The 27,012-nt window shown below is 43.9% G+C and overlaps 1 protein-coding gene and 1 long non-coding RNA gene across 12 annotated transcripts in view; both read left to right on the forward strand.

The window, feature by feature from the left end:
- Positions 1 to 10,086: 10,086 nt before the first annotated feature.
- Positions 10,087 to 13,706, forward strand: LOC135239801 (uncharacterized). 3 transcript variants are annotated; one of them, XR_010325498.1, is made up of 3 exons: positions 10,087 to 10,518; positions 12,774 to 12,976; positions 13,615 to 13,706. It is a non-coding gene; the product is annotated as an uncharacterized LOC135239801 (long non-coding RNA). The 3 variants fall into 3 exon arrangements; XR_010325497.1 differs by having other exon boundaries at positions 10,087 to 10,514; XR_010325496.1 differs by lacking the exon at positions 12,774 to 12,976 and having other exon boundaries at positions 10,087 to 10,514.
- A 255-nt stretch (positions 13,707 to 13,961) lies between these two features.
- The window catches only part of LOC135240049 (NACHT, LRR and PYD domains-containing protein 3-like), a 45,393-nt gene continuing 32,342 nt past the window's right edge, over positions 13,962 to 27,012 (forward strand). For 2 of the 9 annotated variants that reach the window (XM_064309178.1, XM_064309184.1), the window contains exons 1-8: positions 13,963 to 14,257; positions 14,820 to 14,930; positions 16,325 to 16,435; positions 18,003 to 18,113; positions 20,308 to 20,418; positions 21,828 to 21,894; positions 23,269 to 23,602; positions 24,761 to 26,807. In XM_064309178.1, coding sequence (XP_064165248.1) covers positions 14,199 to 14,257; positions 14,820 to 14,930; positions 16,325 to 16,435; positions 18,003 to 18,113; positions 20,308 to 20,418; positions 21,828 to 21,894; positions 23,269 to 23,602; positions 24,761 to 26,807 — 2,951 coding nt within the window. In that variant the 5' untranslated portion in view covers positions 13,963 to 14,198. Of the gene's footprint in view, positions 14,258 to 14,819; positions 14,931 to 16,324; positions 16,436 to 18,002; positions 18,114 to 18,970; positions 19,003 to 20,301; positions 20,419 to 21,249; positions 21,358 to 21,827; positions 21,895 to 23,268; positions 23,603 to 24,760; positions 26,808 to 27,012 lie in introns of those variants that run through there. The other 7 variants (XM_064309182.1, XM_064309181.1, XM_064309179.1 and 4 more) reach the window with 7 other exon arrangements.

Below are 27,012 nucleotides of genomic sequence, written 5' to 3' on the forward strand. Positions count from 1 at the left end.
ACATCAATAACACAGAAATACGCAGTAAAAATATTTAGTGTTACATAAATTCCGATAGAGTACATTTGACTGCATTTGGATGACCAAGGAATTAAATTAACACCAAAAATATTATTGTATGTAATAAGTATGGATACAGGGCTCTGGATAAGTTTTATCAAAACAATTTTATTAAAAGAACAATACCATATATTGTTCTTATGCCTTGAGTCTATTTATTTATTTATTTATTTCAAAGCTAGCATTCCATTTACAGTATGGATGGTTGACCTTGAAGGCCATTGTTAAATTTGGCTGTAGAAGGGATTGTTAGATTGACTCCAATCTACAGCCAAAGCAGGTCTTAGTTTTTTTTTTAAATTATCACTGGATTTCTGAAGATTTCAGTCTCATTAAATAAACAGTAGCCTATCTAATCCTTACCCCATCCACTGTTCATTTTAGACCGGTGCATTAAGAGCAGCCATTACCATGAAAGACACATGCAGCGATTATTTCCTCGTGACGTGTTGCTGGCGATGGAGACGATGGTGCGGAACTCTCCTCACCCAAGACGCTTGCATCGAAACAATGGGGACCGACTGTCAACCCGCAACAGATTGAAGCCCAATTTCTGGGGGGTAGCGCTCTGACGAAACGACACAAAATCTCCTTAAAGCCAGTTGACTGCGGAGGATTTGAGACCGCATTACGTGGCCCCGGGGCGATTTGCATATGTGCATTACATTAATGAAGTCGGGCTAAGGGGATAAGGCGACCTCTATTGAATATTGATGTCGACTAAAGAAAAGTGACTTTTCTAGATCCCTCTAACAAGCGCGCGCCACAGTCGAAGGCGGGTCGGGAGGGGAGGGGGGGTGGCGCGGCACCTCATTCATCGCAGTGTCGTCGAGAGGTCAGGTCGCTCATGCAGCGCTAAATTGGATATGTACGTTAATCCGGTGAGGGTGTGGGTAAGAAGAAACACAATAAGTGACAGGGCCGGCCCGTGGCCTAAACGGTCTATGCGGTTGTTCAGGGCCACAACCGACCACGAGGGGGGGCCCACACGATCCAATGTTTATCTAAGGTAAATAACGTTATCTTCGCAATTACGTTATTCATCCCATATCGCGGAACTAGCGGTATTAATTTTATTATCTGGCAACCGAACATTTCATAACAGTGTAATTTAAGGAGGTTTTTAGCAAGCGAACCCCCCCCCCTCCCGCTCAGACAGATTTTCTTAGGGCCACCAAAACCCTGATAAGTGAACACCATCCTCTGCAATTCCGGGATTAAAACAAAGGAACAGTGTTTTAGCCGAAAGTGGAGTATGTTTCGGTTATTTTTGTTGCAGCCTGGCTTGCTTCGTTGTGTATTGATCTCTGTATTTCCCGAATAGGCCTATCAGTATTCCGCCGGAGCTGCATAACGAGCTACTTACTGCTTTACTTTAGTTCCTTTTAGCAGATTTTAGCCTATACTTTTATAAATGAGTAGGCTGTGTACTGCCTGCTAATTACCTTCTCTGTGAACACAAACTAAATCGCACAGTACATAGTATCATACTACTATACGCATCATGTAGCCTACGTGAAACTTCTACTGTACGCCATTCAATTATGATGTCACAAGGTGACCATCTTATTCGTACAAATCAGTGACTGAGCCTATTTTATTGCGAGGTCGGAGTGTGGGAATTCTCAATACAGTGCATTCCTGGATGTGTAAATTGTACTTTGATTTTTGAAGAAAAAAATCGTTTAAAATCTCTGTTCGGCCAGGCCATATTGTCCCAATTTCACTCAGAGCAAAAACAAACTATAAAATTCTCTTGCGCGCTTTACGTTTTTTTACGTTTTCTGTTATACTCGCATGGATTTGGTTTACTGCACTTTCCGTCTGCACAAGCTTTCCATTTAAAACTTTAAAGTATTCACAATAACGTAATTGCTTAGCGGCAATATAAACAGAGACAAAGGGTAAATCAAGGAATAAATGTCTTTTGAAACGCTGACCTCAATGCAGAAATGGGTTAATCAGAAATATTTTGTTCATCTCTAAGATGCTGTGGTGTACTCTGTTACAGTGCACTGGGAACTTATTGAGGAAAAAAAATAACAGAAAATGTATAATTTATTCATAAAGTGTTTACATATATTATTTTAAATGAGCCCATTCAAAACAATGTTAGCCATCAAAGTCAGTTTGTTTTAATGTCCAGGTGAAATATGTGGGAGGCATATGGCATAAATGTTGTTAGACACAGCGATCAAATATATATTATACTGAACAAAAATATAAATGCAACACTTACCAATTTCTAAGATTTTCTTGAGTAAAACGTAAATCAGGCAACTGAAATCGATTCATTAAGCACTTATCTATTGATTTCATGTGATTGGGGATACAGATATACATTTGTTAGTCACAGATTCCCCCCCCAAAAAAGATACCATGAAATGAACAGAATACCGATCAGTATCTTGTGTGACCACCATTTGCCTCATGCAACACAACACTTCTCCTTTGCATTGAATTGATCAAATTGTTGATTGTAGCCTGTGGAATATTGTCCCACTCCTCTTCAATAGCTGTACGAAGTTGTTAGATATTAGTGGGACCTGGAACACGCCGTCTTATGTGCATCCCATGTCATGTTCCGGTGTTCCTGTCTGCGTTTTCCCTGTTGGGCCGCCAGATGGCGGCACTTCTGTTTTGTGTCCTGTTCCCCCCCGGTTAATTGTATTATTGGTTGTCTCGTTATCCCATCATTGTTCTCACCTGTGTCTTGTTATCCCCTCCTTCTGGTTTGATTGGTTTTTGAGTTCACCTGTGTCTTGTCACCCCCCTGTCTATTTAAGTTCTCTGTTCCCTTGACTCGGGTGCTGGTTCCTTGTGTTTGTTACCTGACATACATGTTCCTGCCTGCTTGTGTTTATCTCCTGACTTTCATGTACCTGCCTTCTTGTGTTTGTTCCTGCAATCTGTTTGAAAACCGTATGTACCTGCCTGTGTTTGTGACCTGTTTGTGTTTGTTCCCGAATTCTATTTGTTACAAACCGTTTGTACCTGCCTGTATTTTGTTCCTGACTTGTGTTTCGTTTGACCTTCCCTGGTGCTCTGCCCTCCCGTGTTCTGCCCTGCCTGTGTTTTTGAGTTCCTGTTGTTTTCTGTTTCATTAGATTATTTTTTGAGTTTGTATTTCACCTGCCTGTATTTTGTTCCTGACTTGTGTTTTTGACCTTCCCTTGTGCTCTGCCTTCCCGTGTTCTGCCCTGTCTGTGTTTTTGAGTTCCTGTTTTCTGTTTCATTAGATTATTTTTTGAGTTTGTGTTTTAGCCCATTGTGGCCTTGTCTGTTCCCTGTTTGTTCACCTGTCATTAGTAAAGTCTTTGTTAATTTTCCCTTTTTGAGTTTCGTGTTTTTTTTTTTTTCCCCCCCACTCTGCGCCTGGGTCCCAGCACCCGTACCGTGACAGAAGGAACCAGCCAGTGTGGGACCCAGCAGAGTTTTTTTTATTTTTTATTTATTTATTTATTTATTTTTTTTTTATTGTTTAACATGCCATCGGGGTGGTGGGACCTTGAGCCTCCCAGTGCCCGGGGCGGGCGTTCGCGGAGGCGCCGTGGTCGGGCTGCCTCCCGGTCGGCCGGACCTCCAGCTGATCAGCAGGCGGATCCTGACCCTTTTGAGGGGTCTCGGCTTGCCATTTTTCCGGGGTCCGGCCCGCGGGGGTCCCGCCGGTCCCGTCCGGCTGCCCAGCCGGGTTCCCTACAGCTATGGTCTGTGTTCCTGTCGCCTGCTCCACCCCAAGTCCCGGAGGGGCCTTCACGGCCTGCTCTGCCCCGAGTGCCGGAGGGACCTTCACGGCCTGCTCTGCCCCGAGTGCCGGAGGGACCTTCACGGCCTGCTCTGCCCCGAGTGCCGGAGGGACCTTCACGGCCTGCTCTGCCCCAAGTCCCGGAGCGGCCTTCACGGCCTGCTCTGCCTCAAGTCCCGGAGCGGCCTTCACGGCCTGCTCTGCCTCAAGTCCCGGAGCGGCCTTCACGGCCTGCTCTGCCTCAAGTCCCGGAGCGGCCTTCACGGCCTGCTCTGCCTCAAGTCCCGGAGCGGCCTTCACGGCCTGCTCTGCCCCAAGTCCTGGAGCGGCCATCACGGCCTGCTCTGCCCCAAGTCCCGGAGCGGCCTTCACGGCCTGCTCTGCCCCAAGTCCCGGAGGGGCCCCCAGAGCCACCTGGAGCCCCGGAGAGGCTCCCAGATCCGCCTCGAGCCCCGGAGAGGCTCCCAGATCCGCCTCGAGCCCCGGAGAGGCTCCCAGATCCGCCTCGAGCCCCGGAGAGGCTCCCAGATCCGCCTCGAGCCCCGGAGAGGCTCCCAGAGCCGCCTCGAGCCCCGGAGAGGCCCCAAGAGCCACCTGGAGCCCCGGAGAGGCTCCCAGAGCCGCCTCGAGGCCCCCATAGTCGCCTCGAGCCCCGGAGAGGCCCCCAGAGCCGCCTCGAGCCCCGGAGAGGCCCCCAGAGCCGCCTCGAGCCCCGGAGAGGCCCCCAGAGCCGCCTCGAGCCCCGGAGAGGCCCCCAGAGCCGCCTCGAGCCCCGGAGAGGCCCCCAGAGCCGCCTCGAGCCCCGGAGAGGCCCCCAGAGCCGCCTCCAGCCCCGGAGAGGCCCCCAGAGCCGCCTCCAGCCCCGGAGGCCCCGCCTGCTCTGACCCTTCCGCGGAGGCCGCCTGCTACACCCAAGTTTCGGGCTTTACTTGTGCCTCGAGCCCCGGGGGGGCCTCCGGAGCCGCCTCAAGCCCCAGGGGGGCCTCCGCAGCCACCTCGAGTCCCGGGGGGGCCTCCGGAGCCGTCCAGAGCCCCGGAGAGGACAACGGTCCCATCTGTTGTCCCGCAGGGGCCGCCGCAGACTGCTCTGGCCGCCCCGCAGGCTAAGCCACCTGCCTTTCCCCCTGGCGTTCTTGCTCCCCTTGGTGTTCGTGCTTCCCCTAGTGTTCTCACGCCCCCCAGTGTCCGTTCTTCCCCTAGTGTTCTCGCTCCCCCTAGTGTTCTCACGCCCCCCAGTGTCCGTTCTTCCCCTAGTGTTCTCGCTCCCCCTAGTGTTCACACCTTGCCCCCTGGCGTTCGTGCTCCCCCTGGTGTTCACGCTCCCCCTAGCGTTCGTGCTTCCCCTAGTGTTCTCACGCCCCCCAGTGTCCGTTCTTCCCCTAGTGTTCTCGCTCCCCCTAGTGTTCACACCTTGCCCCCTGGCGTTCGTGCTTCCCCTGGCGCTCGTCCTTCCCCTGGTGTCGTCGCTCCCCCCAGTGGTCATCCCTCCCCCGGTGTCCGTCCTTCCCCCAGTGGTCGTCCCTCCCCCGGTCTCGTCGCTCCCCCCAGTGGTCGTCCCTCCCCCGGTCTCGTCGCTCCCCCTGGTGTCCATTCTCCCTTTGGTGTCTGTCCTCCCAACCGTGTGTCCGTGTGTTCCCCGGCCCCCCTGTCTAATTGTCTGCCCGCCTGTTTGTCTGTTAGTCTACCCGTATGTGTGTCAGCCAGTTTGTTGGCCTGTTTGTCTGCCCCCCAGGCCGTCAGCCCATCGGCCAACGTGTTTGCCCGCCTGTCTGCTTGTCTGTCTGTGTGCCAGTCCGCGTGTGTTTTGTCTTGTTTGCCTGTGTGTCAGTCCCTATGTCAGTTGTTGGGTTCCCCCCTCGCCTTCCCTGTCTGCCTGTCCCTTTGTGTGTCCATCGGTGTCGCCGTGTGCCTCCCCGCCTGCTTGTCCCTGTGTCTGTCTTTTTAGGTCTCCCTATTGTGCCAGTATCTGGCAGTCTGTTTCCCCCTCAGTCTTGTCCAACCCAGTCCAGTGTTGTCGTGCCCCGTCTCGTTGCTGGCCTGTGTCCACCTCGCCCCAGTCCAGTCCTGTATGTCTGCCTTGCCCCTGTCCAAGTCCCCCCCTGGTTTCCTGAGTTCCCCCTGGTTTCCTGAGTCCCCCTGTCGCCCGAGTGCGGGCCCTGATTTTCCCCCGAGTCGTCCGATGTGCGGGTCCTGAGTTTCCCCCGAGTCGCCCGATGTGCGGGCCCTGAGTTTCCCCCGAGTCGCCCGATGTGCGGGCCCTGAGTTTCCCCCGAGTCGCCCGATGTGCGGGCCCTGAGTTTCCCCCGAGTCGCCCGATGTGTGGGCCCTGAGTTTCCCCCGAGCCGCCCGATGTGTGGGCCCTGAGTTTCCCCCGTGTCACCCGAGTGCGAGCCCTGAGTCTCCCCGTGTCGCCCGGGTCCTGCCCAGCCCTGAGTCTCCCCGTGTCGCCCGGGTCCTGCCCAGCCCTGAGTCTCCCCGTGTCGCCCGGTTCCTGCCCAGCCCTGAGTCTCCCCGTGTCGCCCTGTTTTCCTAGTTCCTGAGTTTTGTCCCAAGTTTTCCTGTTCTGTTTTCCCCCGTCCGAGTCTAGTCCCGAGTCCTGCGTCCCGTTCCAGTCCCGAGTCCCGTCCTGTTCCTGTCCAGTCCTGTTTCTGCCCTGAGTCCAGTCCAGCCCCGAGTTCCCCTCCAGCCCCGAGTCTTGTTCTTGTTTTGTTCCTGTCCTGTCCAGTCCAGCCCTGAGTCTTGTCCTGTCCAGTCCAGTCCTGTTCCTACCCCAGTTCTGTGTCCAGTCCCTGTTCCTGTCTGAGTCCTGTTCCCCCGTCACCCTCCGGTCCAGAGTCTTGTTCCCGTGTTCTGTCCCTGTTCTTGTCTTGTCCAGTCCTAAGTCCTGTCTCCAGCCCCCACCCTCTGTTGACTCCCTCCCCGGGTCGGCCTCCTGGGACGTCAGGAGCCGTCCCTTGGGGGGGGGGTACTGTCATGTTCCGGTGTTCCTGTCTGCGTTTTCCCTGTTGGGCCGCCAGATGGCGGCACTTCTGTTTTGTGTCCTGTTCCCCCCCGGTTAATTGTATTATTGGTTGTCTCGTTATCCCATCATTGTTCTCACCTGTGTCTTGTTATCCCCTCCTTCTGGTTTGATTGGTTTTTGAGTTCACCTGTGTCTTGTCACCCCCCTGTCTATTTAAGTTCTCTGTTCCCTTGACTCGGGTGCTGGTTCCTTGTGTTTGTTACCTGACATACATGTTCCTGCCTGCTTGTGTTTATCTCCTGACTTTCATGTACCTGCCTTCTTGTGTTTGTTCCTGCAATCTGTTTGAAAACCGTATGTACCTGCCTGTGTTTGTGACCTGTTTGTGTTTGTTCCCGAATTCTATTTGTTACAAACCGTTTGTACCTGCCTGTATTTTGTTCCTGACTTGTGTTTCGTTTGACCTTCCCTGGTGCTCTGCCCTCCCGTGTTCTGCCCTGCCTGTGTTTTTGAGTTCCTGTTGTTTTCTGTTTCATTAGATTATTTTTTGAGTTTGTATTTCACCTGCCTGTATTTTGTTCCTGACTTGTGTTTTTGACCTTCCCTTGTGCTCTGCCTTCCCGTGTTCTGCCCTGTCTGTGTTTTTGAGTTCCTGTTTTCTGTTTCATTAGATTATTTTTTGAGTTTGTGTTTTAGCCCATTGTGGCCTTGTCTGTTCCCTGTTTGTTCACCTGTCATTAGTAAAGTCTTTGTTAATTTTCCCTTTTTGAGTTTCGTGTTTTTTTTTTTTTTCCCCCACTCTGCGCCTGGGTCCCAGCACCCGTACCGTGACATCCCAAACATGCTCAATGGGTGACATGTCTGGTGAGTATGCAGGCCTTGGGAGAACATGGAAGTGGCCATCGAAGGTGAGCTCTTGCTGACTCACGTCGATTGTGACGCCGAACTGCAGACAAATCAAGACCCCGGTGAGGACGTCGAGCACACAGATGAGCTTCCCTGAGGCGATTTCAGTTTGTGCAGAAATTCTACGGTTGTGTAAACCAACTGTTTCATCAGCTGTGCGTATGGCTGGCATCAGACGATCCCACAGGTGAAGAAGTCGGATGTGGCGGTCCTGGGCTGGCTTGGTTACACGTGGTCAGCGGTTGTGAGGCCAGTTGGATGAAATTTTAAAATTTTTGAAACGACGTTGGAGGCGGCTTATGGTGGAGAAATGAACACCCATTACTCTGGCAACAGCTCTACAGGACATTCCTGCAGTCAGCATGCCAAATGCATGATCTCCTAACTCTTGAGGCATCTGTGACATGGTGTTGAACAACAAAAAAAACCTCAACATTTTAGGGTGGCCTTTTATTGACCCCATCATAAGGAACACCTGTGTAGTGATCATGGCTTTTAATCAGCATCTTGATATGCCACACCTGTGCAGAAATGCTAGTTAACAGTGATATAAACAAATTTGTGGGCAAAATCTGAGAGAAATAAGATCTTTGTGCACATAGAACAAATCTTTGAGGTATTATCTAACGCATTAAAAATGGCTGCAAAAATAAAAGTGCTTATATTTTTGTTCAGTGTAAATACACGGAGGCACTGGCCCAGCAACACGACACCCTTTCAAGTCACGTTATTAGTCTAAATAGCCTGTGTAAGGATGTATTCCCTAAAATTATAAATACATGTGGAGAAAACGTGAATTTATTCACCTGCTTCTCTGGGAATTAAATGAATGACGTAGGCGATCCACCGCATCTGCACAGTCCAGGGCAGAAAGACGGTGGACACTGCCCTCTTCTGGTGTGATTCAACTATACAGGCAATCGTTTTAAAGACCGTGCGTGTGGCAATCACTTTTTTTGTTTACGGTGTTCGTTATCTAAATTATTCGCTAACTACATTCATGAATAATCCACACTTAACGTTTTTTTTTAGTTAAGATGATGAGATTAAAATAATAAAACATTTCCGGCTGGAGCCTTCATCGGTGAAATGGTGTTGTGCATAACAAGTATGGAAACCAAATTCGGGGAACTACCAAAAAAGCCTCCGTTCGTATTCGACATAAACAAGTAGTTTACAAGAAGCAATACATATTTTTTTAGGAAAAGTCACGAAGGGCTTGGATTTCACAATGACAGGGTTTTCGATTTTCTTAAAGTGATACCAGTCCGATTGTGTTCACTACTCTTTAATTAGGCTACTGCTGCTACTTTGCAAGCGCCACATTTCTAAATTAATGTTAGCTAGCCCTATAGATCATCGACATACAAACAATTAGTAGGTCTATTGTGTATACAATAACCCATTAAAAACACTTACTGTTATACCTTAAAAAATACGGCAAACACTTTAATTTATTTGTAATTAATGGTAAAGGAAAAATGCCTATGAGTTTCTTTGAGCTAGAATAGCCTATATAGCCTATATATATGTGTGTTCGCACGCATGTATGTGTATGCATGTCTCTCTCTAGATCTAGATAAAAGCCAGTTTAAACTTAACTTTACACACCGGAGACAAGCTATCTTTTTCTTGTTGCATATTTATTCGCTCTTGCAGAAAATAAATGGAAAAACAAATCCAAACAACAAAATATGTTTGTTGAGGATGCCATGAGACATTGATGGGTTCATTGCTCTGTGCGCATTTATTTGGCAGACGCTTTTATCCAAAGCGACGTACAAAAAGTGCATTTCATGGTCATAGACAACTGCTAAACACAGGTTCAGTAAGGTACAATACTTATTTTGTACAGCTATTTCTAGCCAAGAACACAGTTTAGTTCACACAGTGAACACTATTCAGACCTAACCTCTGCAAAGCCAACTAGGCAGAAGAATAATAAGCTACAGCATTAGGACAAGGGGGATCACAGAAGCTCTGTGATCCCTAACAATTCTAAACAATTTAGTTTGAAAGAATGTGTTTGATATGGCCATTTTATTTTACTAAATTTCCCTAAATGTGTTGTTTTAGCCCTAGATGCTGATTTCTTTACCGTGACTTGTTCTAACGTCTGCTTGAAAGAGAAAGTGCTGATGTACGTTGGATAAGTAGATATAGGCTATCGTTTTCTTATAAAATGTAGTCGATAAAAATAGTAGCCTTGGCTATCCTACTTTGAGACATGTTTTTAAAAAAAGGCTTGTTATTTCATTGAAAACAAACAGCAACACTTGACAGTGATGTTCGATTATTATCCATGTACTGTCCATATTTCATATTTCCACACCCACTTTCCTCACCAGAGACTCCTCATTCGCTACAGCAAGAAGAACGAACTATTCTTGTGTCGTTCGCGACGGGGCGGGGCGACATAGCTCAGGAGGTAAGACCGATTGTCTGGCAATCGGAGGGTTGCTGGTTCAAACCCCGCCCTGGGCATGTCGAAGTGTCCTTGAGCAAGACACCTAATCCCTAACTGCTCTGGCGAATGAGAGGCATCAATTGTAAAGCGCTTTGGATAAAAGCGCTATATAAATGCAGTCCATTTACCATTACGATTCGGGCAAAAGTACTGTTGTGTCGTTCGCGAACGATTCGGGCAAGTGTACTGTCGTTCGCGAACGATTCGGGGCGGGCGTAGTACGTTCAGTGAACGAATCACTGAACTGCGAACGATAGTCAGTCAGTGAACTACCAACGACACATCACTAATGAAACTGAAAGTGTTTCAAACTCAGGCGCTGTTATAAAGACGCATAAGAAAGAAGACCGAACGTATTTTAATAAAAGAACGCAGTAAGTAACCTGTTGATGAGTGGGATGGACAGAATAGACGCTAAATGTGAAGGGGTATGGGGAGAAATGGGAATCTGTATCATAATAACACGCTTAATTCAGTAAAACAAAACAATAAAATAGCGCGAGGTGTAGGCTAATCGGGCTATTTACGTAATCTGATTATTTCCATATTCCTCAATTGGTACAACAAAAACAGAACAAAAAGTAGCCTAATTTAAAAAATAACCCTGAACAATTTTTACGTTTAATAAACGTGTAATAATGTATTTTGATATCTTATGACCATTTTTACCTCGCTCGATATTACGTATTTGCGATCCAAACTGAACTAGTTTCACTTCATTCCAGTCTTAACTACTTAGTCACCCCATGTCTTTCTCACTGAATCCTGTTGTCGCCTGTTTACTTCGCATTACATCCAATAGCATTAAATTTAGCAACTACTTCAGTAACAAGAATTTAACTGAATTGCGGCTGCATTAAGCAACGATGTCGTTGCTTTTGTATCACAAGATAGCTGTAAAACACACGTAGGCCTAAAACAAACAAAACGAGTAGGAGGAGCCCATAGATATAACTAGACCAGCATATTTAACTAGAACAGGCAGGCACGCCTTCAGCCAACCCAGGAACCAGCGTTTTCCATTCTCCGTGAAGGTCGTAAACTCCAGTGGTTACCCGAGGAATTGCAGTTACGTAAGCCTCCGGTGCCAAAAAGCAATTTCCCCATTGAAGGCCATTCAAAACTACGAATTTACCCCGGCCAAATTAAATTATTTTGTACATAACTTTTTTGCTCAAAAAATTTCTTCACTTTTGTTCACACATTAAAATGTTATCAGTTGTAGTATTTCTGTCTTTGTATAATGATGGTGATGATGATGACGAGTAATCACATATGAAAAATAAATAGGCCAACATACATTTAAAATGTATGATTCAAATGAGGCTGATAAATTGAAGTGGTGATGATGATGATAAACATGACATTTACAGAGATGAGGATTGTAGAATAACACATAAATCTGATTTATCAAGATTTCACATATTTTGTTTTTTTTCCAATTTATTTATTATTTCATGGCTAACTCGTAGTTCAGTGCGCTCAGTATTGCGCAAACAATGTGCCTGTGTGCTGTGATAGACCGACCATCGCCATTGGCCACAGGAGTTTGTAAATACCGCCGTTTATCTGTCTGAAGTGTGAGTGTATTTTATTTGGATTTCAGAAATATAAATGAGATGTAAATTATACGGATGCAAAAGCAATAGTTTACATTTTTTAGGCAATTTTTAGTTAGCCTGCTAGCCAGTGTAATAAGTTAAAGGTTTGCTTGAGTCCTAGAGGGAACTTGGGGTCTGTCACTCATCCAAAGGTCCCATAAGCAAATGTACTACCCAGTGAGCTATTAGGGAAAAGATGCGAAGGTCAGCATGTTTACGCACTTCCATATATGTCAATTTTGCGCGTGTATCCAGTGTTTTTATTGGCAGATGTACCTAAATGTCCAATGGGGAAATGTATTTTTTGTGGGCCCGGAGCATTTGTGATGATGTAAAGAGAAGAAAAAGAATAAGGAAAGAAACACGAAATCCTCTATGTTTGGGCTTTGTTGTGTGAACGTGTGAAGTTGTTTGTGAATTCTATCTGTTTAAATGGGGTCAGAAGGTACAGAAATGAATGTTTTTAAGGGCTGGGAGTTTGTGGTCATTTCAGTTATTTTTGTAGGGAACCATGAAAAGTGCCAAACCGTCGGTGCTGTATAGGTAAGGGGCATGCTGCCCTGCCAAGGCATACCTGCCATCCCAATGTTGCCTAATTTTTTGGTGTAATTTTATATACGAAACACGACAACTAGGATATTGGCATGAACTGTTGCAAGCTTGGGTGAGGTCAGGTATTACAGGTTATCAGGTAATATGGGACAATTTAAGTCTTGTTTATTTCTTGGTCTGAACAATGTCAATACCAGCTGTTGTCAACTGAGCCTGGAAGAGCCATTCCAGTAGAAGAAATACATATTTTGTTGATATTAATTATTATTGTGTATTAGTGATTTTTTTATGTACCTTTGGTTATATTATATATATATTTCCCATGTAGAACATTATAGATGTATCAGATAACTACCTCAAACAATTGCTCCCCCACTTTAATAAGGACCATACGTTTCACTACAGCTTTTGTAGTAGGAAGCTATCGAGCCGAGGGCACATGCTAGCCTTTGACTGTGTCTTTATTTTTGTTTTGTACAGTTTTAAATCCCTTCAGTAAATAGTTAAAAGGAAGAACTTGGATTCAAGAGTCTCTTTGAGTCACGCATCAACTATATGCTTGAATTCAATAGCTTAAGCGGGCATTTTGAACAACTAGAAGGAGCCACATTTACAGAGCTCTTGCACAGAAACCTTATGATCTAAATCCCGTGACTTTATGGTCATGACATCACAACAGAGGGGTAAGTAAGCATTAAACAGGAAGCTCATCCAGCAGAGCACATGGTACAGTCAATGGCATAGGATTTTGCTTACTTTGATATTAAAATGATAAAATTGTCATAAATTATTCAGTGAAATCTATTATAATGTAAACATGAATGGGATGCACTGTTGCAACAAAATGAATAAAAAGCTACTAATTTTATGTGCAATTTTTATTTAACAGTCATTTTTTAAGTTGTCCCATATTCCCTAAAATAGAAACATAATTGTAGAAAATGAGACACTTTTTGAAGCTTTTACAATGGAAGAAATACAAGTTATAATGTGGAACTCTTGTGCTTATTACATACAGTCATGCTGGGCTCTGGTTCCTGCAATAATGTTATTTTCAAATTAGTTTTGAAGTCGGGGGTCAGAATAATCTGAATGAGATGGGGCCTGCCTCTCATCAAGAAGGTGAAGTCCCGTTCTGTACCAAAAAAAAATCCAAAGTTTTTTTTGGAGGTGACTATATAGGTCATGTTTAGGTCCCATTTAAGTTCCTGATTGCTTCCTGTCAGCAATGCGGTGTATTGTGTGTGTGTGTGTGTATGTATGTGTCTGTTAGAATGTGTGTATGTGTGTTCAGTATGTTCTTATTTTTGTGTGTTTACAGGTTGGGTAAGAACCCACATGTGGTTTAAACTGGTCTGATGTGTTCCGGTCTCCTGAGGTAGGGGGCGCTGCTCATAAAATGAGTCTCTCAGGGGAGCCAGAGAATAAAGGAGAAACCCACAGCACTGACAGAAAGAGGTATAAATGCACCAATCAGATATTTAACATGATATGAGTTAGATCTGCAGTAAGAGGATGAGTTTAACTGGAAGCTCTGTCTCTATGTGCTGTGAGTTAGAGCTGCAGTAAGAGGATGAGTTTAACTGGAAGCTCTGTCTCCATGTGCTGTGAGTTAGAGCTGGACTAAGAAGATGGTAAATGGTAAATGGTAAATGGACTGCATTTATATAGCGCTTTTATCCAAAGCGCTTTACAATTGATGCCTCTCATTCGCCAGAGCAGTTAGGGGTTAGGGGTTAGGTGTCTTGCTCAAGGACACTTCGACATGCCCAGGGTGGGGTTTGAACCGGCAACCCTCCGACTGCCAGACAATCGGTCTTACCTCCTGAGCTATGTCGCCCCACATGTGGTTTAAACTGGTCTGATGTGTTCCGGTCTCCTGAGGTAGGGGGCGCTGCTCATAAAATGAGTCTCTCAGGGGAGCCAGAGAATAAAGGAGAAACCCACAGCACTGACAGAAAGAGGTATAAATGCACCAATCAGATATTTAACATGATATGAGTTAGATCTGCAGTAAGAGGATGAGTTTAACTGGAAGCTCTGTCTCCTTGTGCTGTGAGTTAGAGCTGGACTAAGAAGATGAGTTTAACTGGAAGCTCTGTCTCCTTGTGCTGTGAGTTAGAGCTGCAGTAAGAGGATGAGTTTCACTGTAAGCTCTGTCTTCATGTGCTGTGAGTTAGAGCTGCAGTAAGAGGATGAGTTTAACTGGAAGCCCTGTCTCCATGTGCTGTGAGTTAGAGCTGCAGTAAGAGGATGAGTTTAACTGGAAGCTCTGTCTCTATGTGCTGTGAGTTAGAGCTGCAGTAAGAGGATGAGTTTAACTGGAAGCTCTGTCTCCTTGTGCTGTGAGTTAGAGCTGCAGTAAGAGGATGAGTTTAACTGGTAGCTCTGTCTCCTTGTGCTGTGAGTTAGAGCTGCAGTAAGAGGATGATTTTAACTGGAAGCTCTGTCTCTATGTGATGTGAGTTAGAGCTGCAGTAAGATAATGGGTTTAACTGGATGTTCTGACTGTGTTTTTTTTCACAGAGTCCAGGTAGAAAGACCAGGGTCACCTGCTCCCAGCTATGTGTCTGTGAAGAGTGAAAGTTCTATGGATTTTCCATTCAACCTTAAAGGAGAGTCCACAGGTGATCAAAGGTAATGAAACAGGTTCAAAATTGCACAACTGTTTAATTATGATCCATTGTCACTGGCATGTTTTAGGTGTAATTGGCTTTATTACAACATATACACATGTAAATGGGGTGTGTAATTCTACATTCAGGTGTAAATGGGGTGTGTTATTGCACATTCAGGTGTAAATGGGGTGTGTTATTCTACATTCAGGTGTATATGGGGTGTGTTATTTTACATGGAGGTGTAAATGGGGTGTGTTATTCTACATTCAGGTGTAAATGGGGTGTGTTATTGCACTTTCAGACGTAAGTGGGGTGTGTTATTCTATATTCAGGTGTAAATGGGGTGTGTTATTGCACATTCAGGTATAAATGAGGTGTTTTATTCTACATTCAGGTGTAAATGGGGTGTGTTATTGCACTTTCAGACGTAAATGGGTGTGTTATTCTACATTCAAGTGTAAATGGGGTGTGTTCTTCCACATTCAGGTGTAAATGGGGAGTGTTATTCTACATACAGTTGTAAATAGGGTGTGTTATTGCACTTTCAGGTGTAAATAGGGTGTGTTATTCTACATTCAGGTGTAAATGGGGTGTGTTTTTGCACATTCAGGTGTAGGTGAGGTGTGTTATTCCACATTCAGGTGTAAATGAGGTGTTTTATTCTACATTCAGGTGTAAATGGGGTGTGTTATTGCACTTTCAGACGTAAATGGGTGTGTTATTCTGCATTCAAGTGTAAATGGGGTGTGTTCTTCCACATTCAGGTGTAAATGGGGAGTGTTATTCTACATACAGTTGTAAATAGGGTGTGTTATTGCACTTTCAGGTGTAAATAGGGTGTGCTATTCTACATTCAGGTGTAAATGGGGTGTGTTATTGCACTTTCAGACGTAAATGGGTGTGTTATTCTACATTCAAGTGTAAATGGGGTGTGTTCTTCCACATTCAGGTGTAAATGGGGAGTGTTATTCTACATACAGTTGTAAATAGGGTGTGTTATTGCACTTTCAGGTGTAAATAGGGTGGGTTATTGCACATTCAGGTGTAAATGAGGTGTTTTATTCTACATTTAGGTGTAAATGGGGTGTGTTTTTGCACGTTCAGGTGTAAATGGGGTGTGTTATTCCACATTCTGGTGTAGGTGAGGTATATTATGGCATATTCAGATGTGCAGTGAGTTAGAGGTGCAGTAAGAGGATGAGTTTAACTGGAAGCTCTGTCTCTATGTGCTGTGAGTTACAGCTGCAGTAAGAGTATGAGTTTAACTGGAAGCTCTGTCTCTATGTGCTGTGAGTTAGAGCTGCAGTAAGAGGATGAGTTTAACTGGAAGCTCTGTCTCCATGTGCTGTGAGTTAGAGCTGCAGTAAGAGGATAGGTTTAACTGGATGTTCTGTCTCTGTGTTTTTTTCACAGAGTCCAGGTAGAAAGATCAGGGTCACCTGCACCCAGCTATGTGTCTGTGAAGAGTGAAAGTTCTATGGATTATCCATTCAACCTCAAAGGAGAGTCCACAGGTGATCAAAGGTAATGAAACAGGTTCAAAATTGCACAACTGTTTAATTATGATTCATCGTCACTGGCATGTTTTAGGTGTAGTTGGCTTTATTACAACATATACACATGTAAATGGGGTGTGTAATTCTACATTCAGGTGTAAATGGGGTGTGTTATTGCACATTTAGGTGTAAATGGGGTGTGTTATTCTACATTCAGGTGTATATGGGGTGTGTTATTTTACATGGAGGTGCAATTGTGGTGTGTTATTCTACATTCAGGTGTAAATGGGGTGTGTTATTGCACTTTCAGACGTAAAAGGGGTGTGTTATTCTACATTCAGGTGTAAATGGGGTGTGTTATTGCAAATTCAGGTGTAAATGAGGTGTTTTATTCTTCATTCAGGTGTAAATGGGGTGTGTTATTGCACTTTCAGACGTAAATTAGGTGTTTTATTCTACATTCAGGTGTAAATGGGGTGTGTTATTGCACTTTCAGACGTAAATGGGTGTGTTATTCTACATTCAAGTGTAAATGGGTTGTGTTCTTCCACATTCAGACGTAAATGGGTGTGTTATTCTACATACAGTTGTAAATAGGGTGTGTTATTGCACTTTCAGGTGTAAATAGGGTGTGTTATTCTACATTCAGTTGTAAATGGGGTGTGTTTTTGCACATTCAGGTGTAGGTGAGGTGTATTATGGCTTATTCAGATGTGCTGTGAGTTAGAGCTGCAGTATGAGGATGAGTTTTACTGGAAGCTCTGTCTCCATGTGCAGTGAGTTAGAGCTGCAGTAAGAGGATGAGTTTAACTGGAAGCTCTGTCTCCTTGTGCTGTGAGTTAGAGCTGCAGTAAGAGGATGAGTTTAACTGGAAGCTCTGTCTCCATGTGCTGTGAGTTAGAGCTGCAGTAAGAGGATGAGTTTAACTGGAAGCTCTGTCTCCATGTGCTGTGAGTTAGAGCTGCAGTAAGAGGATGAGTTTCACTGGAAGTTCTGTCTCCATGTGCTGTGAGTTAGAGCTGCAGTAAGAGGATGAGTTTAACTGGAAGCTCTGTCTCCATGTGCTGTGAGTTAGAGCTGCAGTAAGAGGAAGAGTTTAACTGGAAGCTCTGTCTCCATGTGCTGTGAGTTAGAGCTGCAGTAAGAGGAAGAGTTTAACTGGAAGCTCTGTCTCCATGTGCTGTGAGTTAGAGCTGCAGTAAGAGGATGAGTTTAACTGGAAGCTCTGTCTCCTTGTGCTGTGAGTTAGAGCTGCAGTAAGAGGATGATTTTAACTGGAAGCTCTGTATCCTTGTGCTGTGAGTTAGAGCTGCAGTAAGAGGATGAGTTTCACTGGAAGCTCTGTCTCTATGTGATGTGAGTTAGAGCTGCAGTAAGAGGATGAGTTTAACTGGAAGCTCTGTCTCCTTGTGCTGTGAGTTAGAGCTGCAGTAAGAGGATGATTTTAACTGGAAGCTCTGTATCCTTGTGCTGTGAGTTAGAGCTGCAGTAAGAGGATGAGTTTCACTGTAAGCTCTGTCTCCTTGTGATGTGAGTTAGAGCTGCAGTTAGAGAATGGGTTTATCTGGATGTTCTGTCTGTGTTTTCTTTCACAGAGTCCAGGTAGAAAGATCAGGGTCACCTGCACCCAGCTATGTGTCTGTGAAGAGTGAAAGTTCTATGGATTTTCCATTCAACCTTAAAGGAGAGTCCACAGGTGATCAAAGGTAATGAAACAGGTTCAAAATTGCACAACTGTTTAATTATGATCCATTGTCACTGGTATGTTTTAGGTGTAATTGGCTGTATTCCAACATATACACATGTAAATGGGGTGTGTAATTCTACATTCAGGTGTAAATGGGGTGTGTTATTGCACATTCAGGTGTAAATGGGGTGTGTTATTCTACATTCAGGTGTATGGGGTGTGTTATTTTACATGGAGGTGTAAATGAGGTGTTTTATTCTACATTCAGGTGTAAATGGGGTGTGTTTTTGCACGTTCAGGTGTAAATGGGGTGTGTTATTCCACATTCTGGTGTAGGTGATGTATATTATGGCTTATTCAGATGTGCTGTGAGTTAGAGCTGCAGTCAGAGGATGAGTATAACTGGAAGCTCTTTCTCTATTTGCTGCGAGTTAGAGCTGCAGTAAGAGGATGAGTTTAACTGGAAGCTCTTTCTCTATTTGCTGTGAGTTAGAGCTGCAGTATGAGAATGAGTTTAACTGGAAGCTCTGTCTCCATATGCTGTGAGTTAGAGCTGCAGTAAGAGGATGAGTTTAACTGGAAGCTCTGTATCCTTGTGCTGTGAGTTAGAGCTGCAGTAAGAGGATGAGTTTCACTGGAAGCTCTGTCTCCTTGTGCTGTGAGTTAGTGCTGCAGTTAGAGAATGGTTTTAACTGGATGTTCTGTCTGTGTTTTTTTTCACAGAGTCCAAGTAGAAAGACCAGGGTCACCTGCACCCAGCTATGTGTCTGTGAAGAGTGAAAGTTCTATGGATTTTAAATGGGGTTTTTATTCTACATTCAGGTGTAAATGAGGTGTGTTATTGCACAATTCAGTGTAAATGGGTGTGTGCCATTCAACCTCAAAGGAGAGTCGACAGGTGATCGAAGGTAATTAAACAGGTTCAAAATTGCACAACTGTTTAATTATGATCCATTGTCACTGGCATGTTTTAGGTGTAATTAGCTTTATTACAACATATACACATGTAAATGGGGTGTGTTATTCTACATTCAGGTGTAAATGGGGTGTGTTATTGCACATTCAGGTGTAAATGGGGTGTGTTATTCTACATTCAGGTGTAAATGGGGTGTGTTATTCTACATTCAGGTGTAAATGGGGTGTGTTATTCTACATTCAGGTGTAAATGGGGTGTGTTATTGCACATTCAGGTGTAAATGGGGTGTGTTATTCTACATTCAGGTGTAAATGGGGTGTGTTATTCTACATTCAGGTGTAAATGGGGTGTGTTATTGCACATTCAGGTGTAAATGGGGTGTGTTATTCTACATTCAGGTGTAAATGGGGTGTGTTATTGCACTTTCAGACGTAAGTGGGGTGTGTTATTCTACATTCAGGTCTAAACGGGGTGTGTTATTCTACATTCAGGTGTAAATGGGGTGTGTTATTGCACTTTCAGGTGTAAATGTGGTGTGTTATTCTACATTCAGACGTAAATGGGGTGTGGTATTCTACATTCAGGTGTAAATGGGGTGTGTTATTCTACATTCAGACGTAAATGGGGTGTGTTATTCTACGTTCAGGTGTAAATGGGGTGTGTTATTCTACATTCAGGTGTAAATGGGGTGTGTTATTCTACATTCAGGTGTAAATGGGGTGTGTTATTGCACATTCAGGTGTAAATGAGGTGTTTTATTCTACATTCAGGTGTAAATGGGGTGTGTTATTGCACTTTCAGACGTAAATGGGTGTGTTATTCTACATTCAAGTGTAAATGGGGTGTGTTATTGCACATTCACGTGTAAATGAGGTGTTTTATTCTACATTCAGGTGTAAATGGGGTGTGTTATTGCACTTTCAGACGTAAATGGGTGTGTTATTCTACATTCAAGTGTAAATGGGGTGTGTTCTTCCACATTCAGGTGTAAATGGGGAGTGTTATTGCACTTTCAGACGTAAATGGGGTGTGTTTTTGCACATTCAGATGTATGTGAGGTGTGTTATTCCACATTCAGGTGTAGGTGCGGTATATTATGGCTTATTCAGATGTGCTGTGAGTTTGAGCTGCAGTATGAGGATGAGTTTTACTGGAAGCTCTGTCTCCATGTGCTGTGAGTTAGAGCTGCAGTAAGAGGATGAGTTTCACTGGAAGCTCTGTCTTTTTGTGATGTGAGTTAGAGCTGCAGTTAGAGAATGGGTTTAACTGGATGTTCTGTCTGTGTTTTTTTTCACAGAGTCCAGGTAGAAAGATCAGGGTCACCTGCACCCAGCTATGTGTCTGTGAAGAGTGAAAGTTCTATGGATTTTCTATTCAACCTTAAGGGAGAGTCCACAGGTGATCAAAGGTAATGAAACAGGTTCAAAATTGCACAACTGTTTAATTATGATCCATTGTCACTGGCATGTTTTAGGTGTAATTGGCTGTATTACAACATATACACATGTAAATGGGGTGTGTAATTCTACATTCAGGTGTAAATGGGGTGTGTTATTGCACATTCAGGTGTAAATGGGGTGTGTTATTCTACATTCAGGTGTATGGGGTGTGTTATTTTACATGGAGGTGTAAATGGGGTGTGTTATTCTACATTCAGGTGTAAATGGGGTGTGTTATTGCACATTCAGCTCTAAATGAGGTGTTTTATTCTTCATTCTGGTGTAAATGGGGTGTGTTATTGCACTTTCAGACGTAAATGGGTGTGTTATTCTACATTCAAGTGTCAACGGGGTGTGTTTTTGCACATTCAGGTGTAAATGAGGTGTTTTATTCTTCATTCTGGTGTAAATGGGGTGTGTTATTGCACTTTCAGACGTAAATGGGGTGTGTTATTCCACATTCTCGTGTAGGTGAGGTATATTCTGGCTTATTCAGATGTGCTGTGAGTTAGAGCTGCAGTAAGAGGATGAGTTTAACTGGAAGCTCTGTCTCCATGTGCTGTGAGTTAGAGCTGCAGTAAGAGGATGAGTTTAACTGGAAGCTCTGTCTCTATGTGCTGTGAGTTAGAGCTGCAGTAAGAGGATGAGTTTAACTGGAAGCTCTGTCTCTATGTGCTGTGAGTTAGAGCTGCAGTAAGAGGATGATTTTAACTGGAAGCTCTTTCTCTATGTGATGTGAGTTAGAGCTGCAGTAAGAGAATGGGTTTAACTGGATGTTCTGTCTGTGTTTTTTTTCACAGAGTCCAGGTAGAAAGACCAGGGTCACCTGCACCCAGCTATGTGTCTGTGAAGAGTGAAAGTTTATGGATTTTCCATTCACCTTAAGGAGAGTCCACAGGTGATCAAAGGTAATGAAACAGGTTCAAAATTGCACAACTGTTTAATTATGATCCATTGTCACTGGCATGTTTTAGGTGTTATTGGCTGTATTCCAACATATACACATGTAAATGGGGTGTGTAATTCTACATTCAGGTGTAAATGGGGTGTGTTATTTCACATTCAGGTGTAAATGGGGTGTGTTATTCTACATTCAGGTGTATATGGGGTGTGTTATTTTACATGGAGGTGTAAATGGGGTGTGTTATTCTACATTCAGGTGTAAATGGGGTGTGTTATTGCACTTTCAGACGTAAATGGGGAGTGTTATTCTACATTCATGTGTAAATGGAGTGTTTTATTTTGCATTCAGGTGTAAATGGGGTGTTAGTTAAACATGCTGTAAGAGGATTTGTTTTACTGGAATTTCTGTCTGCATGTGCTGTAAGTCAGAGCTGCATTAAAAGGATGAGTTTCATAGAAGCTGTTTCTTTCTCAGGATCCATCAGTCACTGGACTCCAGCTGTTTTGATGATAAGACGTCACAGCTGTTTTTCCCAAAACAGGTGCGAGATCTGCTTTTCCTCATTGTTTTTAATAGGTTATTATATGTTTTCTTCATACAGTTAATTTATTTCAAATCTATATGATGCACGTGTATATATGTGGCTAATATTGCTCTCAACATTAGTACAGTTTTGCATCGTTATCATATATTACATAACCACCTACAGTGTAACACTACACTAAAACAATAAACCAGCCTTTTATTAACATATTTCAAACATGCTTTAAAATTTTTAATATAATGGGTTAGGCATTGGTCTTGTAACCTAAAGGTTGCAGGTTCAATTTCCCAGTAGTACACTTCCATTGTACCCTTGAGCAAGGTACATAACCTGCATTGCTTCAGTATATATCCAGCTGTATGATTGGATACAATGTAAAAAGTTGTATAAGTTCCTCTGGATAAGAGCATCTGCTAAATGCCTGTAATGTAAAAGAGATTCCTGAGTGGAAACAGCAAGCGAAGCTCCTGGCTGTGCAAAAGAAGTGTTAGCGCTAATGCTAATGGGCTACATTAAGCCCCTAAAAAGACCCCTCTAATCGAGTTATGAAGTGCCTCCTGGCCCTCATTGGCTCGCAGAAAGTCCAGCTTCCTTCTGTTTCGTGGGTCCCAAACATGGCAGCGGAGGAAGTCGCCAAAAAGTGATGTATAAACAAGAAGCATTCAGTTCAGTTTGCATTCACGGCATGGATCGCACAGAGCATCTCCATTATTCTACGGGAAAGCGCGATTCATCACTAGTAGTGTCTCTACAGAGACATCAGTCAGGAGCAAACGTTGCACTCCGTACGTGAGTGTTTGGACCTGTTGCATGTTTGGTGTCTGGAAGTATCTGTCCCTTCTCTGGCCGTCAAAGACATGACACATGCGAGGATCATGATGTTCATTTGAACTATTTCAATAACCATGATACAGAACACCTCTTCATGTGTTTATTTCACACTGATACAGCACACCTCTTCATGTGTTTATTTCACACTGATACAGCACACCTCTTCATGTGTTTATTTCACACTGATACAGCACACCTCTTCATGTGTTTATTTCACACTGATACAGCACACCTCTTCATGTGTTTATTTCACTCTGATACAGCACACCTCTTCATGTGTTTATTTCACACTGATACAGCACACCTCTTCATGTGTTTATTTCACACTGATACAGCACACCTCTTCGTGTGTTTATTTCACACTGATACAGCACACCTCTTCATGTGTTTATTTCACACTGATACAGCACACCTTTTCATGTGTTTATTTCACACGGATACAGCACACCTCTTTATGTGTTTATTTCACCCTGATACAGCACACTTCTCCTTGTGTTTATTTCACACTGATACAGCAACCTCTTCATGTGTTTATTTCAGTCTCTCCTGCGCACTCTGATGAAGCTGAATAAAGATGACAAGTTGAAACTGTTTGAGAACCATCTGAGTCAGGATTGTCCAGAATGCTTTGAGAGTCTCTCTGAAGATCCTTGTGCTGTGGATAAGTTTATGATGAGTGAACTGCTCAAGAGTCATAAAATTCATGACTACCCAGAATGCATTGAGAGAGAGCCGGAGGATCCTGAGGCCCTGTACATAGTTGAGAAGATGCTGGAGACCTGTGGCAGTGAGAGGTCTCTGAAGATCACACTCCGCATCCTGAGGAACATGAAGGAGAAGGATCTAGCCAACTCACTGGAGAGAGAGCAGCGCAGTAAGAGTTTTCTCTTGTTGCTACTATGTGTACATTAGAATACTGAAATGAATTGTTAACTTTGTTCTTAATACTTTTATTCATTATTCAGCCGGTAATTGCAACATTAGCCACTTAGCACACCAAGGAACACCTCTGATTAAGAACCTATTGCTTGCTAACTAGCTGCTAGCCACTTCATTCACAGTTCCTGGCTAATGCTGAGATGCATTCAGGTTTTTAATTAAAGGCATTCTTATCTAGCTAACATTATCTAACAGTGCTGATTTTAAGGTAAAAACAGAAACCAGTAGACTATGGCTTTCCAGGACCCATATACTGCTCAGACTGGTACATACCTATGCAATTCATGCAAATTCTCATCAACTCTACCTTGAAACTATTGGTGTGTCTATGTGTGTGCCTGTGGTATAGCATTGCAACATTGAATTATTTATGGGTTGATACCAGGGGTGTCAAATCTTATACAAAAATGGTTGGTGTGGGTGCAGGTTTTTGTTTTTACGCAGAAACAACACCTGATTGAACTACTTAACTAATCAAGAGTCTTCATGAAGACCTTAATATGTAAAATAAGGTGTATTTTGATGGGTTAGAACAAAAACCTGCACTCAAACGACCCTTTTGGATCAAAGATTGGACACCCTTGGTCTATAGCAGTGGTCACCAACCCTGGTCCTGTAGAGCCACAAGCTCTGCTGGTTTTTGTTTTCACCTTAAAATCAGCATCCAGTTGTGAGTTAACTGTGTACTGAAGTGCTCTAATAATTAAGTGCAGAGCAACTGCAAAAACCAGCACACCCTATTGCTCTCCAGGACCAGGGTTGGAGACCACAGCTCTATTACTGCAACACTTTATTTTCTGCTTGCACCAACTCAGCCGTGAAGCTAGGGCCATAACTACATTTGAGGTCACCAAGGTCATTTATTTTTTTGGGATCCATTTCTAAAACCTAAAAACACTGTTGACTTGAATTGAATAAACATTGTGTAAGAAGTGTGTAACACTGTGTGAGGTATGTAACAAACACTGATGTTTGTAAAAATAATGTGAAAACTAACTGCATAAATATACAGTTTCTTTTTGAAATCTGTAATTAATTATGAAATGATTCTCTTCTTTTAAATATAATTATTTCTCATATTACCTCTCTTCAGATGAATTCATAAAAAGAGCCCAGCAGGCACTGAAAACTCATCTGAAGAGGAAGTTTGAGTGCATATATGATGGTTTGAACCACCCAGCCCTCCTTAATGAGATCTATACAGACCTCTACATCACAGAGGGAGGAAGTGAGGGGGTCAATGATGAACATGAGATCAGACAGATTGAGACAGCATCCAAGAGACAAACCACACAAGAGACTGCAATTCTCTGCAATGACATCTTTAAGCCTTTACCTGGACAAGAGAAACCCAGAACTGTGCTTACAAAGGGCATCGCTGGCATTGGGAAAACCGTCTCTGTGCAGAAGTTCATTTTGGACTGGGCAGAAGGAAAAGCCAATCAGGACATTGATTTTGTCTTTACTCTTCCTTTTCGAGATCTGAATTTGAAGAAGGAAACAGCATTCAGTCTAATGCAACTTCTGCAGCACTACTTTCCACAACTGAAAGAGATAAAAACATTTGAAGGTGATGAAGTCAAAGTCTTGTTTATCTTTGACGGTCTGGATGAGTGTCGACTTCCTCTCAATTTCCAAAGCAATAAAATCTGCTGTGATATGACAAAGGTATTGTCTGTGGATGTGCTGCTGACCAACCTCATTAAGGGTAATCTGTTTCCCTCTGCTCTCCTCTGGATCACCTCCCGACCAGCAGCTGCCAATCAGATCCCTCTTGAGTGTGTCCACCAGGTGACAGAGGTACGAGGGTTCAGTGACCCACAGAAGGAGGAGTACTTCAGGAAGAGAATCAGAGATGAGAAACAGGCCAGCAGAATTATCTCACACATAAGGTCATCCAGGAGTCTGTACATCATGTGTCACATACCAGTCTTCTGCTGGATTTCTGCTGCTGTTCTGGAGACAATGCTGGGTGAAACAGAGAGTGGAGATCTGCCTAGAACTCTGACTGAAATGTACACACACTTCCTGCTCATTCAGACCCATGTGAAGAACCAGAAGTATCATGGCACAATTGGGACAAATCCAAAGAAGATGTCAGAGTCAGACAGAGAAATCATCCTGAAACTGGGGCAGCTGGCTTTTGTACAGTTGGTAAAGGGTAATCTGATATTCTATGAAGAGGACCTGAGGGAGAGTGGCATTGATGTCACTGAAGCTTCAGTGTACTCTGGGGTGTGCACAGAGATCTTTAAAGAGGAGTATGGGTTGTATCAAGAGAAGGTCTTCTGCTTTGTGCATCTGAGCATTCAGGAGTATCTGGCTGCCTTGTTTGCTTTTTATTCATGCGTAAATGAGAACATAAATGTACTCAGAACAGAAGAATCAAAACCTCACGGTGACAGAGTGCAGATGTCTGAGTTACACAGGAGTGCAGTGGATCAGGCCTTAGAGAGTAAGAATGGACAACTGGACTTTTTCCTCCGATTCCTTCTTGGCCTCTCTCTGGACTCTGTTAAGACTCTCTTAGGAGAACTACTGACACAGACAATAAGCCGATCATCTGTACCAGGCCTACAGACACAGACAGGAAGCCGATCATCTGTACCAGGCCTACAGACACAGACAGGAAGCCGATCATCTGGACCAGACCCACAGACAGGAATAAGATCACCCTTACCAGGCCCAAAGACACAGACAAAATGTAGATCATCTGTATCAGACCTACAGACACAAACTGTTCGCAGATCATCTGTACCAGACCTACAGACACAAACAGGACGCAGAACACCTGGGCCAGATGCGCAGGCACAGACAGAAAGCAGATCGGAGAACATTGAGGAAACAGTCAAGTACATTAAAAAGAAGATCAGTGAAGAATCTTCAGCAGAGAGGATCATCAATTTGTTCCGCTGTCTCAGTGAACTGAATGACAACACTCTGGTGGAGGAAATACAGAATTGCCTGAGATCTAGAAAACTTTTGGATAAAGTGCTAGAACTACACCAATGTTCAGCTCTGGCCTTTGTGTTACTGATGTCAGAGGAGGTCCTGGCTGAGTTTGACTTGAAGACCTACAACACAACAGCAGCAGGTCATCAGAGACTGGTACCAGTAGTCAGGAACTGCAGGAAGGCCATGTGAGTATTATTTAATGTAGATGATTGACAGTTAGAACTGAGAAAATTCTTCACTTGTAATAACCAGGCAAAACAAATTATGTCTACATAAGAAATAGGATTTATTTCTCCAGAAAGAGTCTAGCATTTACACACGACAAATGGTGGACACACCCAAACTCAAGAAAGCAGGAGCAGCCCCTACTTTTTATTATCAAAAGGTTTC

Source organism: Anguilla rostrata, chromosome 14 (genome assembly GCF_018555375.3).
Source record: "Anguilla rostrata isolate EN2019 chromosome 14, ASM1855537v3, whole genome shotgun sequence".
NCBI lineage: Eukaryota > Metazoa > Chordata > Actinopteri > Anguilliformes > Anguillidae > Anguilla > Anguilla rostrata.